The 12,324-nt window shown below is 65.5% G+C and overlaps 1 protein-coding gene across 1 annotated transcript in view; it reads left to right on the top strand.

Moving 5' to 3' along the window:
• KCNT1 (potassium sodium-activated channel subfamily T member 1) overlaps positions 1–12,324 on the top strand; it is a 71,977-nt gene that overhangs the window by 25,697 nt on the left and 33,956 nt on the right. Inside the window, exon 3 of the mRNA XM_046677910.1 lies at positions 12,140–12,219. Within this exon, the coding sequence (XP_046533866.1) occupies positions 12,140–12,219 (80 nt within the window). The remainder of the gene's footprint in view (positions 1–12,139; positions 12,220–12,324) is intronic.

Here is a 12,324-nt window from a genome sequence, read left to right as displayed (position 1 = left end):
CTCAGCGCCTCTGTCTCTCCACTTTGCAAGGCGGGCAGGAATCTGCACTGCCTTCTCCAGTTGTCTGTGTTCAGGGCGACGCTCAGAGCTCTCGGGGCAGGTCGCTGGGCGCAGACAGCGCCCCCAGTGCAGTAGCCGCTACATCCGCGGCCTGGCATCCCGTGCCCCGCGCAGAGCTGAGCCTGGCACACAGGCACTGACAAATGGGTGCCCCTATGGGCTGCCTGATAGCTTTGGGGGCAGGAAATGGGGGGAGGGAGAACTCTGAGTGCCTGCAGGAGGGAGGACAGACAGCGACTTCCCACCTGGCCAGGGGCCTGGACCACCCAACCTGGGCAGGTACCAGGGGTGGGGGCTGGAAGGTGGGCACTGCCCTGGGCAAGTCATCCTGAGCCTCACCCATGTCCCCAGGACCCACAGGCAGGTGCTGACTTGGGCACGCGGCTGAGCACCAATGGCTCTCCCCTCTCCAGCAGCTCCTGCCTGCGGAGGTGAGTAGCCAAGAGCCACCAGCTGTCACCGCGCCACTATTCCTCCCCTCCCCCAGCGCCGTGACTGCCGCTATGATTATTACTACTACTTCCCTTATAAGGCAGCCCCTAGCAACCCTAGGGCCCTGAGAGCCCCCCTCCCACATGGGGTGTCCTTTGCCCACACACGGCCTCCTGGGGTGGGGAGGGGACTGAGCCTGGACGTTCCCGCCGGCGGTGGGGGGAGCCCGGCCGCCTGCCCCCCAGCCTCCCAGCCCCCCTCGGCCGTTCCACTGCGGCGGCGGCGCGGGGAGGGCGCTGGGCGGTGCGCGGAGTTGGTAGCGCCCGGCGCCGCCCCCGCCTCCCGCCGCCGTGCGCTCCCGCAGGATGGCGCGGGCCAAGCTGCCGCGCTCGCCGTCCGAGGGCAAGGCGGGCCCGGGGGGCGCCCCGGCCGGCGCCTCGGGTCCCGAGGAGCCGCACGGGCTCAGCCCGCTGCTGCCGGCCCGCGGCGGGGGCTCCGTGGGCAGCGACGTGGGCCAGAGGTAGGGGCGAGGGCGCGGGCCCAGGGACCCCTCGCGCCGCTGCCGGGAGGGGCTTTGCATCTCTGCCGCTTGCGCCCTGCACGGGTTCCGCTCGGCTGCACCTGCCGCGTTGCCTGCAGCCCCGGGAAGGGGGGGACGGCCGGAGTCTCCCCTCAGATCCCCACCACCCAAGCGCCCTGACCACCCACTGTGTCTCCAGCCAGCCTTAGGGAGCCTGTGGGACCCTCCCCCCCACTCCCTCCCGCTCTTGGAGGCTGAGCACAGTGGGCCTGCAGATAAGACTGGAGGGGAGAAAGGTAGTGGGGACCTGGGCGCTGTGCCAGGTGGCTTGGTGACCCTAGCTTGAGCCCTGTCCGGCTAGAGACCACACTCATGTTCATTCCAGCGGCCACTTGGGGGGAGGCAGGTCCAGCATCTGTGTCCCCACTTGAGAGGTGAGCAGCGTGAAGCTCAGGGAGGTCGGGGGGCTAGCAGAAGGCTGCACAGCATTTCAGAGCTGGGACACAGTCAGGGCTGAGGCTTCCTGGGGGCTTGTGCCTGGAGCTGCTGTCAGCTAGGGTGCAGGAGGCCAGTTCCCTGGAGAGGGAGGCCCCTGGACAGGGAGGCAGTGCCGGCCCCTCTCCGGCCCCTCTGAGCACGGGGTCGAGCGCAGCACCCCCATTTCATGGATGAGGACACTGAGGCTCGGGCTGCGGCACTTATCCTGAGCCAGCACCTTCCCTGTGCCGGGAGCCCTTCTAGATGCTGCGGGGGAAACGGAGATGAATCAGACCCACCCGGTGTGGGCACACGTCGTGGGCACAGAAACCTGCGCTTGGCAGAGAGAGGTGCAGGCTGGGCGGGGGAAAGGAGAGCGGGGGCTTCCCAGGGCGCCAGCCCTTCTGGGAGGAGCCCAGGGAGATGCACAGGGACCTTCCAGGCAGAGGGCACAGCCAGGGCTGAAGCCTGGGGAGGGGGTGCCGTGCTGTGTCGGGGTTGGGGCAGGGGCTTGGCAGAGGCTCGGCCTGGCAGATGGCAGGACCAAGGGTGCCTGGGGAGCCTCTCCCTGCCCCCTCACTTGGTCACAGGCTGTCTGGGCCCCTCGCCGCCCTCACACCCCATTTCTTGCTCCTTGAGGCACCCCCGGGGGGAGGCAGCTGCCCAGTGGTTACTCCCATTTTCCGGAGGAGGCTGTTAAGGCTGGACGTTAAGTGCCTCTAACAGGCACTCGTAGTGGCCCTTGAGCAGCTAATGGGCAGACCCTGGGCGGGAGGGAGGCAAGTGCTGGCCGAGGCCCTGGGGACCAGGTTCCTCTCCTTTCCATCCTCTTCCTGGACGCTATAGGGGCAGTGATTCCAGAGGCTCTGGTTACAGCCAGCCTGGCCCCTGCAAGGGATTGGCTCCCTGCTGTCCCCATTCCTGCAGGGTGGCAGGGATGGCAGGTCATAGCCAGGCTGCATCTGAGCCCCAAGTGACTCATGGGAGCTGCAGTGGCAGGGCTGCCTCCTCCAGGAAGCCCTCCCCACATGCCCACCCCTGCCACACCCTGTCCTGTGCTGACCCATCACGTGGGTGGCTTTGCTCGGTCCCCTCTGGCAGCCCCTGAGGGACAGGGTCCTTACCAGCCTCCTTTTGCAGAGCAGAGATAAGAGAGCTGCCTGCAGCTGCACAGCTGGTCTGGCAGTCCCGGGACCCGGTGCCCTGCAGCCTCCTCGCCCAAGCACTAGATGCACATTGTGGAGCTTGCTCTAGACCAGAGCAGTAGGGAGCCACAGCAGGTTCCTGAGCACGAGGACTTGCAGGGTTTGTTCCATAGGAATGTGAGTCTGACGGAGATTCGGTGGGACAGAGCAGTGACGGGGTGCCATGTGTCAGAGGGAGCCAGCGGCCACTGTTCCCGTGGCTTCCCCCGTCCTGCATGCCTGGCTGCCTTCTGGAGCCAGCTAGAGTCAGGGCTTGCTGGACTCTGAGGCCTCCACCCTCTCCAGGGTGGCCCAGAGCCTCCTGGAAGCCTCATCATTATTGGGGAGGCAGTGAGGCAGAGGGAGTGGTCTCCACGGCCCCCGAGGGACAGGGCCACAGGGGGCTACCTGCTTCCGATGCCGTGCTGAGCCCCCACCCACACTGCAGCCCCATCTCCTGGCTGCTGTGGGCCAGCGTCCCTCCCCCCTGCCCCCTGCCTGGGCTCCCGGGCTCAGAGCTCGTGGGTCCACTCCTTCATTCTCTGTCCCGCCATCCCCCAAAGTGTGGGGTGGAAGTGGGTGGGGGATGGTTAGAAGGTGTGACCTGGGGTGGGGGTGATGAGGACCATCATTCGAGAGGTTTTGAGCGAGAGCCCAGCGAGGGAGGGGCTGGTCGTGTGATGAGCTCTCCCAGTGGGTCAGGGCTGAAGGGGGTCCCTGCATGCCCCCAACAGCCCTATGTGGCCTCGCCCACCATGGATGCTGCCACACAGCTTCATGCCTGCCTGGGGGTCCCAGTGACCCCTCCCTGTCTTCTCGCTGGGTGGCTCCCTCAGCCCTGATCTCACTCCTCAGCTGTGCAGGGCTCAGGGCAGTGAGGGAAGCCCGCACCTGCTAGCGGAGGGGGCACGCCGGTAACAGGTGCAGGCCTGGGCAAGACTTCTGGAGGCAGAGCTGTTCCCATATATGCCCTCATTAGGAGCTGGGCCTCACATCAGGGCTGGGGATCCTCACTGCAGCAGAACTCAAACCCGGCGGGGGGCGGGGGGGCGGGGCCGGTGGGTGAGTAACCAGCCGCTTCCCCCACTTCCTCTCCTGCCCCGCCCGCCCCACCCCTCCGCCCCACCCCTGCGCCTCATCCTTCCCTCCAGGTTGCACACCTGGGCTGGGACCTGAGCTGTGCCTGGAAGCCCCCACCCACCCCATCTGGGGGCTCTGTCCCCAACAGCCTGGGGCTCCTTGGGAGCAGGCCCCCCTCGCCTTCTGCAGCGGTGTCCCCGGGAGCCAGGGGCAGACCGTGTTGGGTGGGGGGCGGGGCCTGGGCAGGGCTGGGACAGGTGGTGTGGCACCTGGCTGAAGATTGGAATCAGCAGGAGTCCCAGGTGGGGGCTGCAGAGAGTGGCCGCTGGGGGCTGCCCGTACACGCAGGGCCCTAACTGAGGGCTGGCCTGGCTGCGGAGTGTCGTCATCCACTGAGGATGGCCTGGAGGGTCAGGGCTCACCTCTGCGTGCAGGGCAGGGGGGTCTGTGACTTGTGGGAGCTGGGGAGGGGAGGGGACTCCTCGCTGCCAGCAGCCCGCTTGGCCAGCGCAGGACCAGCTGTCCACTTTGCTCTGCGGGCTGAGTCTGCACGCCCACGCCGGGCTAGCCCCCTGCACCCTGAGCCCAGCAGGTAGCCCCCAGGCCCCTGACCCTCAGGGTTCTGTCTGGCCCTGCCCTACAGCTGTTCTTCCCAGGACCCCTGCCTTTAGTGCCATGTATCTGCGGTGACCTGAGGCCTGTCAGAGTTCAACTGCGCAGACACAGCCCGCTCCCCGCCCTGAGCCTCCACGCGCCCTGGGGTTCCTGGGTTCAGGAGGTGGCCCCCGGAACCCCCCACTGGGACCCTCCCTGCTGCAGATCCACAGCTTCATGCGCCCCTCTCCCGTCCAGGAACCAGGCCACTCTTCCCGTCCCCCACTCCTCTCCCCCGACAGCACCACTCACTCGCGCTCGGCGAGGTCCTGGTCCCACTGCCACGGGCTGTGTGCTCCTACTGGGCTCCTGCTACCCCCAACTCAGACCTCAGGGCAGGGCCCGGGCCAGCCAGAGGGCACCTGAGCCAGACAAACACGCAGAACCTGCCAGAAGCTCCCAGCGACTCCAGGCTCAGGCCCGGTTAAGGCACCACACCCGACCAAGACCTTGCCCACCCAGGCACCAGGAGCTGTGGGCTGGAGGCCCTGGGAGGGGAGCCTGCCCACTCAGAGGGCCCTGCACAGGCAGGCAGGCGGGCGGTGTGTGCCTGTGACCCCGCCCCTGCAGGCCCACTCCCTCTTCCCTGCCTGTGGTCCTGGTCTTCTCTGAACCTTGGTTTCCTCTTCTAGAAAATGGTTTTTGAGGATGAAAAGAGAAGCTCCCTGAAGTCCCTCTGTGGAGTAGCTGGCCCAGGGCAGGTGCATCATTAGCAAAGAGCAGACCCTCTACACCCCCACCCTGCCCAGCCCCCACACGGGCCAGTCCTCAGAGCTCCCAGCTCCGACCAGCCTCCCTTCAGTGGAGGCCACACCCACCTTGGTGTCAGCTGCCTGTGGCCAGTCTGGGGAACCCTAGGCCAGGCCGCCCAAAGGCCAGCAGGCATGTGGTTACCGGCCCAGGGGGTGCCCCTGGGGGTACCCCAAAGAGCATCAGCTCCCAGCCTCAGCCCGTCCTGACCAGCAAGCTGAGGGGCAGGGCCGAGTGCCATGGCCCGCAGAGGGCAGGGGAGCAGTGGGGAGGTCGGCAGCTTGAGGACAAGGAGCCCTGACTGTCGCATCCGTGGCCCCGTGCAGGGACTGCCCCTCACTGCCGTCAGCTTCCTGGGTGTCAAGTGGGGCCAATAGTGCTCCTTCCCACCCCGACTCAGGGCCCCAGGGCACACGTGGCGTGGGGCCAGTCCTGCTCATTGCCGCCTGCTCGCTTGGCTGACGGGGTGGCCCTGTCCCTGCGTGTGGTCATCCCAGATGAGGTCATCACCTCCTTCTGGCCCGGGCAGGGGGGTGCATGTGCCTGCACTGAGCTGCTTTCTTGAGCCCTGAAGGGGTCCAGGCCCGGTCAGCATCCTGGCCCGTGTGGCCTGCTCCCGGTCTCCTTGGACCCTGCCTGGAGCCTCCCTATGTCTGTGCCCCCTGGTCTGGGAGTCCACGCCCTCCATCTGTCTGTCTGTCTTCCACGTTGACGTGTCCACGCCGTGTCTGTCCCCAGGCTTCATGTGGAAGATTTCAGCCTGGACTCTTCCTTGTCTCAGTAAGTTCTCTGCAGGGGTGGGGCTGTAGTGGGGACAGACAAGTGTCCTCGCACCCCCTGGGGGGAGGGCGGCGCAGGCCCCGCCAGCCCAGTGGGCAAGTCCGCTGCCCAGCACCGCCTGCCTTACAACCGGGCGAGAACGGGTGCAGTGGGGTTGGCCACCGCCTTCCTGCACCGGCAGGTGCCGCTAGGCCTGGGCGGCAGGGCTAAGCCTGGGGACAGGACAGAGGGTGTCCCCTGGGGAGGAGCCCTCGGGTAGGAGATGGGGCTATGCAGAGGCGGATACTCCACAGCCCCTACAGGAGTGGCCACAGTCCTCAGGAGTGGCCAGACGATGGGAGCCAGGACCCCACCACGGCTCCTGTGTGGGGACAGGCATGTGGTGACTGCTGGGACCCCGGTCTCAGCCCACCTCGGCTGCCTGTGCAGCTCAGGCCCTCAGGTGCCAGCCTGGGCTCTTCCTGGCTTCAGTTAAGATTTAGGTCAGGCAGAGGGCAGCTTTGAGGCCAAGGGACAAGAGCCCCCTCAGAGCAGCCACACCAGTGCATTCCTGGGAAAGCGCCCCCACCTGCCTGGGATGGTGGCGTTCAGTGTGGCCACCAAGTGGGGCCTGATTATTAGTTTCAGTAATTAACGTCGTTGTCAGCAACAAGCACAGCTCACTCCGTGCTCCCAGCGGCCGCACTTCTCCATGTCGTCCCCCTGCAGCCTGTGACTCGGGGCCTGTTATTTCCCTGGCGGGAGCACAGAGCTGAAAGGCTGGGCCACACCCTGTGCTCCCGTGTCCCGAGCCCTGTGCCCCATGGTGCAGTGGGTCGTGGGTGAGATGGAGGGCACCCCCACCACCCACAGGGTGCTCCTGGCCCTGCGCTGGGCTCCCCAGGAGCGAGTCTGAGGCCCTTGGGAGGAAGCGGATGGCCTGCAGCCACCCACCTGAGGGGCCAAGGCTGCGGGTCCTGCTGCCCTAGACTTGTCACAGGTACAGCAGTCGTCCCTCGGAGGCCCAGCCAAGGGCGCCAGGACAAGGAGCCCCTCGGACATGTGTGTGGTGGGCGGCCCTCTGGGGGAGGCCCAGGCCAGGGTCGTCTGTTGGCATGAGAAGTCCCTGCCCACCTGCCTGGCCACTTAGAGCCCTCCCTTTCCTCAGTTTCCCGGGCTGCTCTGCCCCTTCCAGGTGTGAGGGATGATGGACAGAGGGGCTGTCCATGGCAGCGGGCTAACCTCGGGCAGCAGGTGGCCTGTGTAAGCTAACCTGCGGCAGTGGACGAGGAGCCAGAGGAGAGCATTGCACCCCCCACCCTACCACTCACCCCTGGAGATGGATCCAGAGCCACCCTGAGGAGGGTCCAGGAGTTGGGGGATGTGCCTGGCAGGGGTCTCTGTTGACACCCCCACAGGCTTAGTGTGGAGCCGAGGCGGGGTGGCAAGGCAGCCTCCACCGCCCCCCAGCTTGGTGCCCCCCCCCACCAACAGGTCACTCCTGCCAGTCCCCTGTGCCTCCAAGCCCAGACCAGCCCCAAGGTGACCTGCCTCCCAGCCCCGGCTCCTTGCCCACCCACCCATAGGTGGAGGTGGACTGAGGGGTGGAGCGAGCCAGGTGTCTGTCCTCATCCAGGCCCCTGGCTGGTCCCAAGCTCTGCCCATTCTCAGAATAGCTGGCCTCGGCACCGGCAGTTGGGCCTGGGCCCTGTCCTTCCTTCTCGCCTGCTGGCTCTGTGGGATCCACTTGGAGCTCCCAGGCCCCTCCTGGAGAGCCACCAGTACAGTAACAGACCGAGGGAGGCAGTTGGACCTCAGCCCCAGGTGCGTGGCCACGCAGGTGAGCCTGCTTATGGCCACGTGCCCAGTGCCTGGCCACCCTCCCCGCCTGGGCCCGGCTGCCTGGCCCTGCGTCTGGAGCTTCCCGGCACAGGCCATCTGTGCCAGGAATCCCTGGAAGGTCTGCTCCCCCAGCCTGCCTGTCAGCCTGCTGGTCAGAGGGAGGGCTGCAGGTCCCAGCTCCCACCTGCCCAGCTTGTCACTGGGCAGCCACCCTTGCCTGGGCAAAGTGGCTCCTTCAGCATGCCCAGACCTCCCTGCTCTGGCCTCTTGCCAAATGAATGAATGAATGAGGACAGACACATGGGATGCAGACCCTTTTGCCCTGCCCTTGCCCATGACCCAAGCCCATGTTTGTAGGCCGCTGTATGCCCAGGTCTGGGGCCACTCACCATGTGAGTTCTTGGCGCCCCAGCTCCTGGGGCTCCCCGCCCAGCCCTTCCCTGGCTCCCGAGAGCAGCTTCCTGTGAGTTTCATCACCAGCTCCACCACGAGCCTCCAGCCACAGCTGGACCGGCCATGGGGAAAAGGAGGTGGTCCTGCCAAGGGACACACCTCTGCCCAACACCTGTGGTAGGTGTCAGCCATGCACGATCTGCAGCCACACGTGTGGATTTATGGCACTGCGGGGGTGCATGGTGGGCCCTGATGGCCAGCACTGTCTGAGCTGACAGACGCCAGGCCCCGAGCCACGGGCTGGGGCAGTCTCTCCCTTAACCCTCCACCAGAAAACGAACCTTAGCTCGATTTCACAAGGCAGGAGCCTGAGACACAGAGGACGTTTTAATTTCTCTGTAGCCACAGCACCCCTGCCAGGCACCCTCACAATGCCTGTGGCAGGCAGTTCCTGTCACTGCCTGTCCCCTGGTGAGCAGGCCCAGGCCCAGGCAGGTCAGGGGCAGGTGAGGGGCAGGGCCTCTGACTGCCAGGCCAAACTGTCCGTGACCCTGGGACTGGCTCGCTTCTACCTACGAGCTTGCTGAGCTGAGAGCACACCCTTCAACCAGGCCCAGCCTGTGCAGGGAGCCCCGGGGGCTGCAGGGGTCCAGGCAGCTCCCTGACAGGTTTGCTGTCGGCATCAGCTGGGTCTGCCCAGCGCCCCTTTGGGCCAAATTACACCCATCGCTGTAAACACATTTCAGGGTAAATGGGTAGTTTGTAATTCACTTTTTGTGGTGGTGCTAGAAGAAGTGGGCGGCCGCAGCTCATGAAAAATTAAAAGTGAAGGAGGCTTCGTGACTTCCTGGGCACTGCAGGCTCCGCTTCTCGGGGCCAAGTCTGCCGGCCTGGCAGCTCCCCCACCACCCCTCTCTCTCCCCTCCCTCTGTGGGCGGATGCTGCTGCTGAGCACGTGGGGAGGCTGTCCAGACGAGTGTCACCTGGGAGAGGGGACGAGGGTCGCTGGGCCTTCCCCCTCTGACAATTGACTCAGGCTTCCATTTCTGGGGGGCCAGGGAGAGGCCAGAGGATCTCTAAGGGAAGGCATCTGGGCATGCCTAGTCCTGGGCCAGGAGTCCTGACCCCACGGGCCCTGGGCAGGGACTTCCAGTGGGCAGCGGGGGAGGACCATGAGAGGCACATGTGCCGGGAGTGGCTGGCCTGCGACGGGGAGGGCTAGGGTTCAGGTTAGGCTTGGCATTGGAGACCCCAGGGAAGGAGCTGGGAGAATTTCCCGGGGTTTCCTAGCAGAGAAGGCAGGAGGAGCCAACCGATGCTGGCTTCCTGGTCTTTGCCTCAGTTTCCCTGCTCTGCTCTTTGGTCCCGGGAGGTGACAGCAAGAAGCAGGGGCCAGCCCTGGAGGGTGGGGCGACGGTGTGGGATAGAGCACTGGATCTGAGGGCAGGTGTCGGGGCTGAGGTCACGCCCCGATGAGGGTTGGCCAGGCAGGACAGGGCCGGGGCTGTGCTGCCCTCACTCCTGGGGGTGGGAGGTCAGAGACGAGCCCTCCTGGGGGCCGAGTCATGGGAGATAGACGGGCAGGTGGGCGGTCAGGGACGTCTTACCTGGTGATATCCAGCTGTCCAGCAAGATGGGGCAGGGGAGGCAGAAGTGGGTGGGACCCCGAGGAGAGCCTGGAGCCTTTGGGTTGAGGGCTCTCAGTGGCAGGGATGGCTGAGTGGGGGGCCATTCAGGTGGCCGCGGGGGAAGTGGGAATGTCTCTGGGACTTGCCGATGGGTCTGGGGTCTGACATGCGGAGAGTAGAGTGGAGCGGGGTGCCCTGCGGTCTGAGGGGGAGGCCTCCTGCGTGGGGAGCGGCAGATTCTGCTTGGTCTGGTGAGCAGCACCCCTGGAGAGATGACCCGGGGAGCGGGGGCAGAAATGCGCTGGGGGGCTCCGAGCAGAGCCAGGGTTTGGAAGCCACCTTGTGCAGGTGGGGCCAGGCGGGCGGTGAGAGGGTGCCCCCCATGCAGGGTTGGGGCAGGGGAGTCAAGGAGACTGGAGGAGAGACGAGGGGACCAGGGCGGGCGGCAGTGTTCCAGGAGGCTGAGGAGGAAGGTGCGAGGCTCGGCCACCAGCCGCGTGGGCCAGGCAGGGCCCTGCTGGCCAGATTAAGGTCCGGTCGGGGGAGCGCCTGGGTGGAGGGGCACGAGTAGGGGAAACCCCTCCATTGGGGCTTTGCTGTGACCGGGCAGGAGAGTGTCAGGGAGGGTGTGTTTCTGAGCTGGGTGCTTTGGGGACCCATGTGGTCCCCCAGTAATGTGGTGGGTGCTGCGGGAGGGCATGGGCTCCACTGAGGGGCATCTGTCCCCCTGACCCCTGGGCCCAGGCCCAGCCTAGCTTGTCTGACCAACTCCCCAAAGAGACCCTTGGAGGCTTCTCCTTACCCAGCTCCAGGTGGCACCTTCAGAGGAGCGTGGGACTCAGGGGTTCAGAGATGAGCTGGGAGGGTGTGGGGAGGGCTTCAAGGAGGGAGGGGAAAGGAGTCTGTGCTGGGGTACAGTGGAGTATGCTGAGGTGCAGTGGGAGGTACAGTGGGGTGCGCTGGGGTGCTGTGAGGTGTACTGGAGTATAATGGGATGCAGTGGGGTACATTGACCTGTGGCTCTGGGTTTGGACCCTGCTGGCCAGTGGGAGGCGTGTCCTGCTGCCCTGGCCCCAGGAGTCCAGTGTGTGGCCGAGTGATTGCACTACACCAGGACCCAAGAGTGGGGGAAGGGCCCCATGCCACCACACTTTCTCCTGGGCCCTTCCTGAGCCCTGTGCCCAGCAGAGGCCCCTGGGCTCCAGCCTGGGGCAGGTCAGGGAGGGGCTGGGGCTCTGCCCAAGGCCCCTCCTGAGGGCCCCTCAGCAGGGCAGGTCCAGACAGCTGCTGCCAACACGTTGTGTCTATCACTTACTTTGCCTAAAACAGGCTTTGGGGAACGATGAATATTTTAGACGCTTTCTGGAGATGTTGGGGTGGCCAGCCCCAGGCAGAGCAGCGCCATTAAACTTTCAAGGCAAGAGCAGCGTTAATTTCTGCGTTGACGGGAGCAGGAGCCTGGTCGGGGGGGAGGAAGTCCCCGGCTCATTGCCCGGGTGTTGGAGCCAGGGGACGATGACAGGGAGGTGGGTGGAGTGGATGGCCGTGTCTGCTCCATCCGTCATGCTCCATCCATCCTGCCTGCTGTGAACACTGGAACTGTCATTCTGGTGGAATGTTAAGCTGTCGCCTGGCTAGCATGCTGGGCACAGCCGGCCACAGCAGGCCCATGTCCAAGGCAGAGGCAGCGAGGGCAGCAGCCCATGGCCCCAGGCCCCACATGACCCTGGTGACCAGATGGCCCTTCCCCATCCACCTCCCCCGTTTGACATACCCCGCCAACTCCTGCTGGGTCCACTCTGGTCTGTTCCCAGGATGCTGGGAGCCTGGCAGGAGCTCAGAGTGTCTAGGGGTTGGCTGGGGTGCAGGCCAGCCAAGGGAAGGGGAGCGGCCTTGGCTGGAGGGGCCCCACTGCTGGCCTGCGGACTGATGCAGGAAGGCTGCTTCCTTCTGGCCCATCTGCCGTGACCATCCTGCCAGCTGCAGCGAGCCTCAGGGCACAGCCACCAGGGGCCACCAGACAGAGCAACTGACCCTGGGCTTCTGGGACATTCTATATAGATAATATGGTGTGTTTTGAGCCCCACGCTATAGGCCACCCAGGGCACACAGGGTGGTTGCCTATGACAATTGGGCCTGAGAGAGTGGCGTCCAGCGAGCACCCAGATTGCCAAGTGGCTTTGGAAGGGCTGGTGGGCAGGTCTGCTGGAGACTGGGGGGCACTCCTGGCCTGAGTGGAGGCGTCAACCCGGCCGCCACCATCCGTCTGTCTGTTTGCTCGGCACCTGAGGTGCGGGAGAAGCCAGTTGGGCCGAGCCCCCGCTGGCCTGGAGCCCCCATGCACCTCTCCTGCCCCCCAGGGTCCAGGTGGAGTTCTACGTCAATGAGAACACCTTCAAGGAGCGGCTCAAGCTGTTCTTCATCAAAAACCAAAGATCCAGTGAGTGGCGCCTGCGGGGAGGGTGGGGCGCCAGGACTGAACTTCCCTGGAACGGGCAAAGCGTGTGCCCGGTGATGGCTGGTGTGGGGAAGGGCCTGCACAGAG

Source organism: Equus quagga, chromosome 1, assembly GCF_021613505.1.
Source record: "Equus quagga isolate Etosha38 chromosome 1, UCLA_HA_Equagga_1.0, whole genome shotgun sequence".
NCBI lineage: Eukaryota > Metazoa > Chordata > Mammalia > Perissodactyla > Equidae > Equus > Equus quagga.
This window is presented reverse-complemented; position numbering and strand designations above follow the sequence as displayed.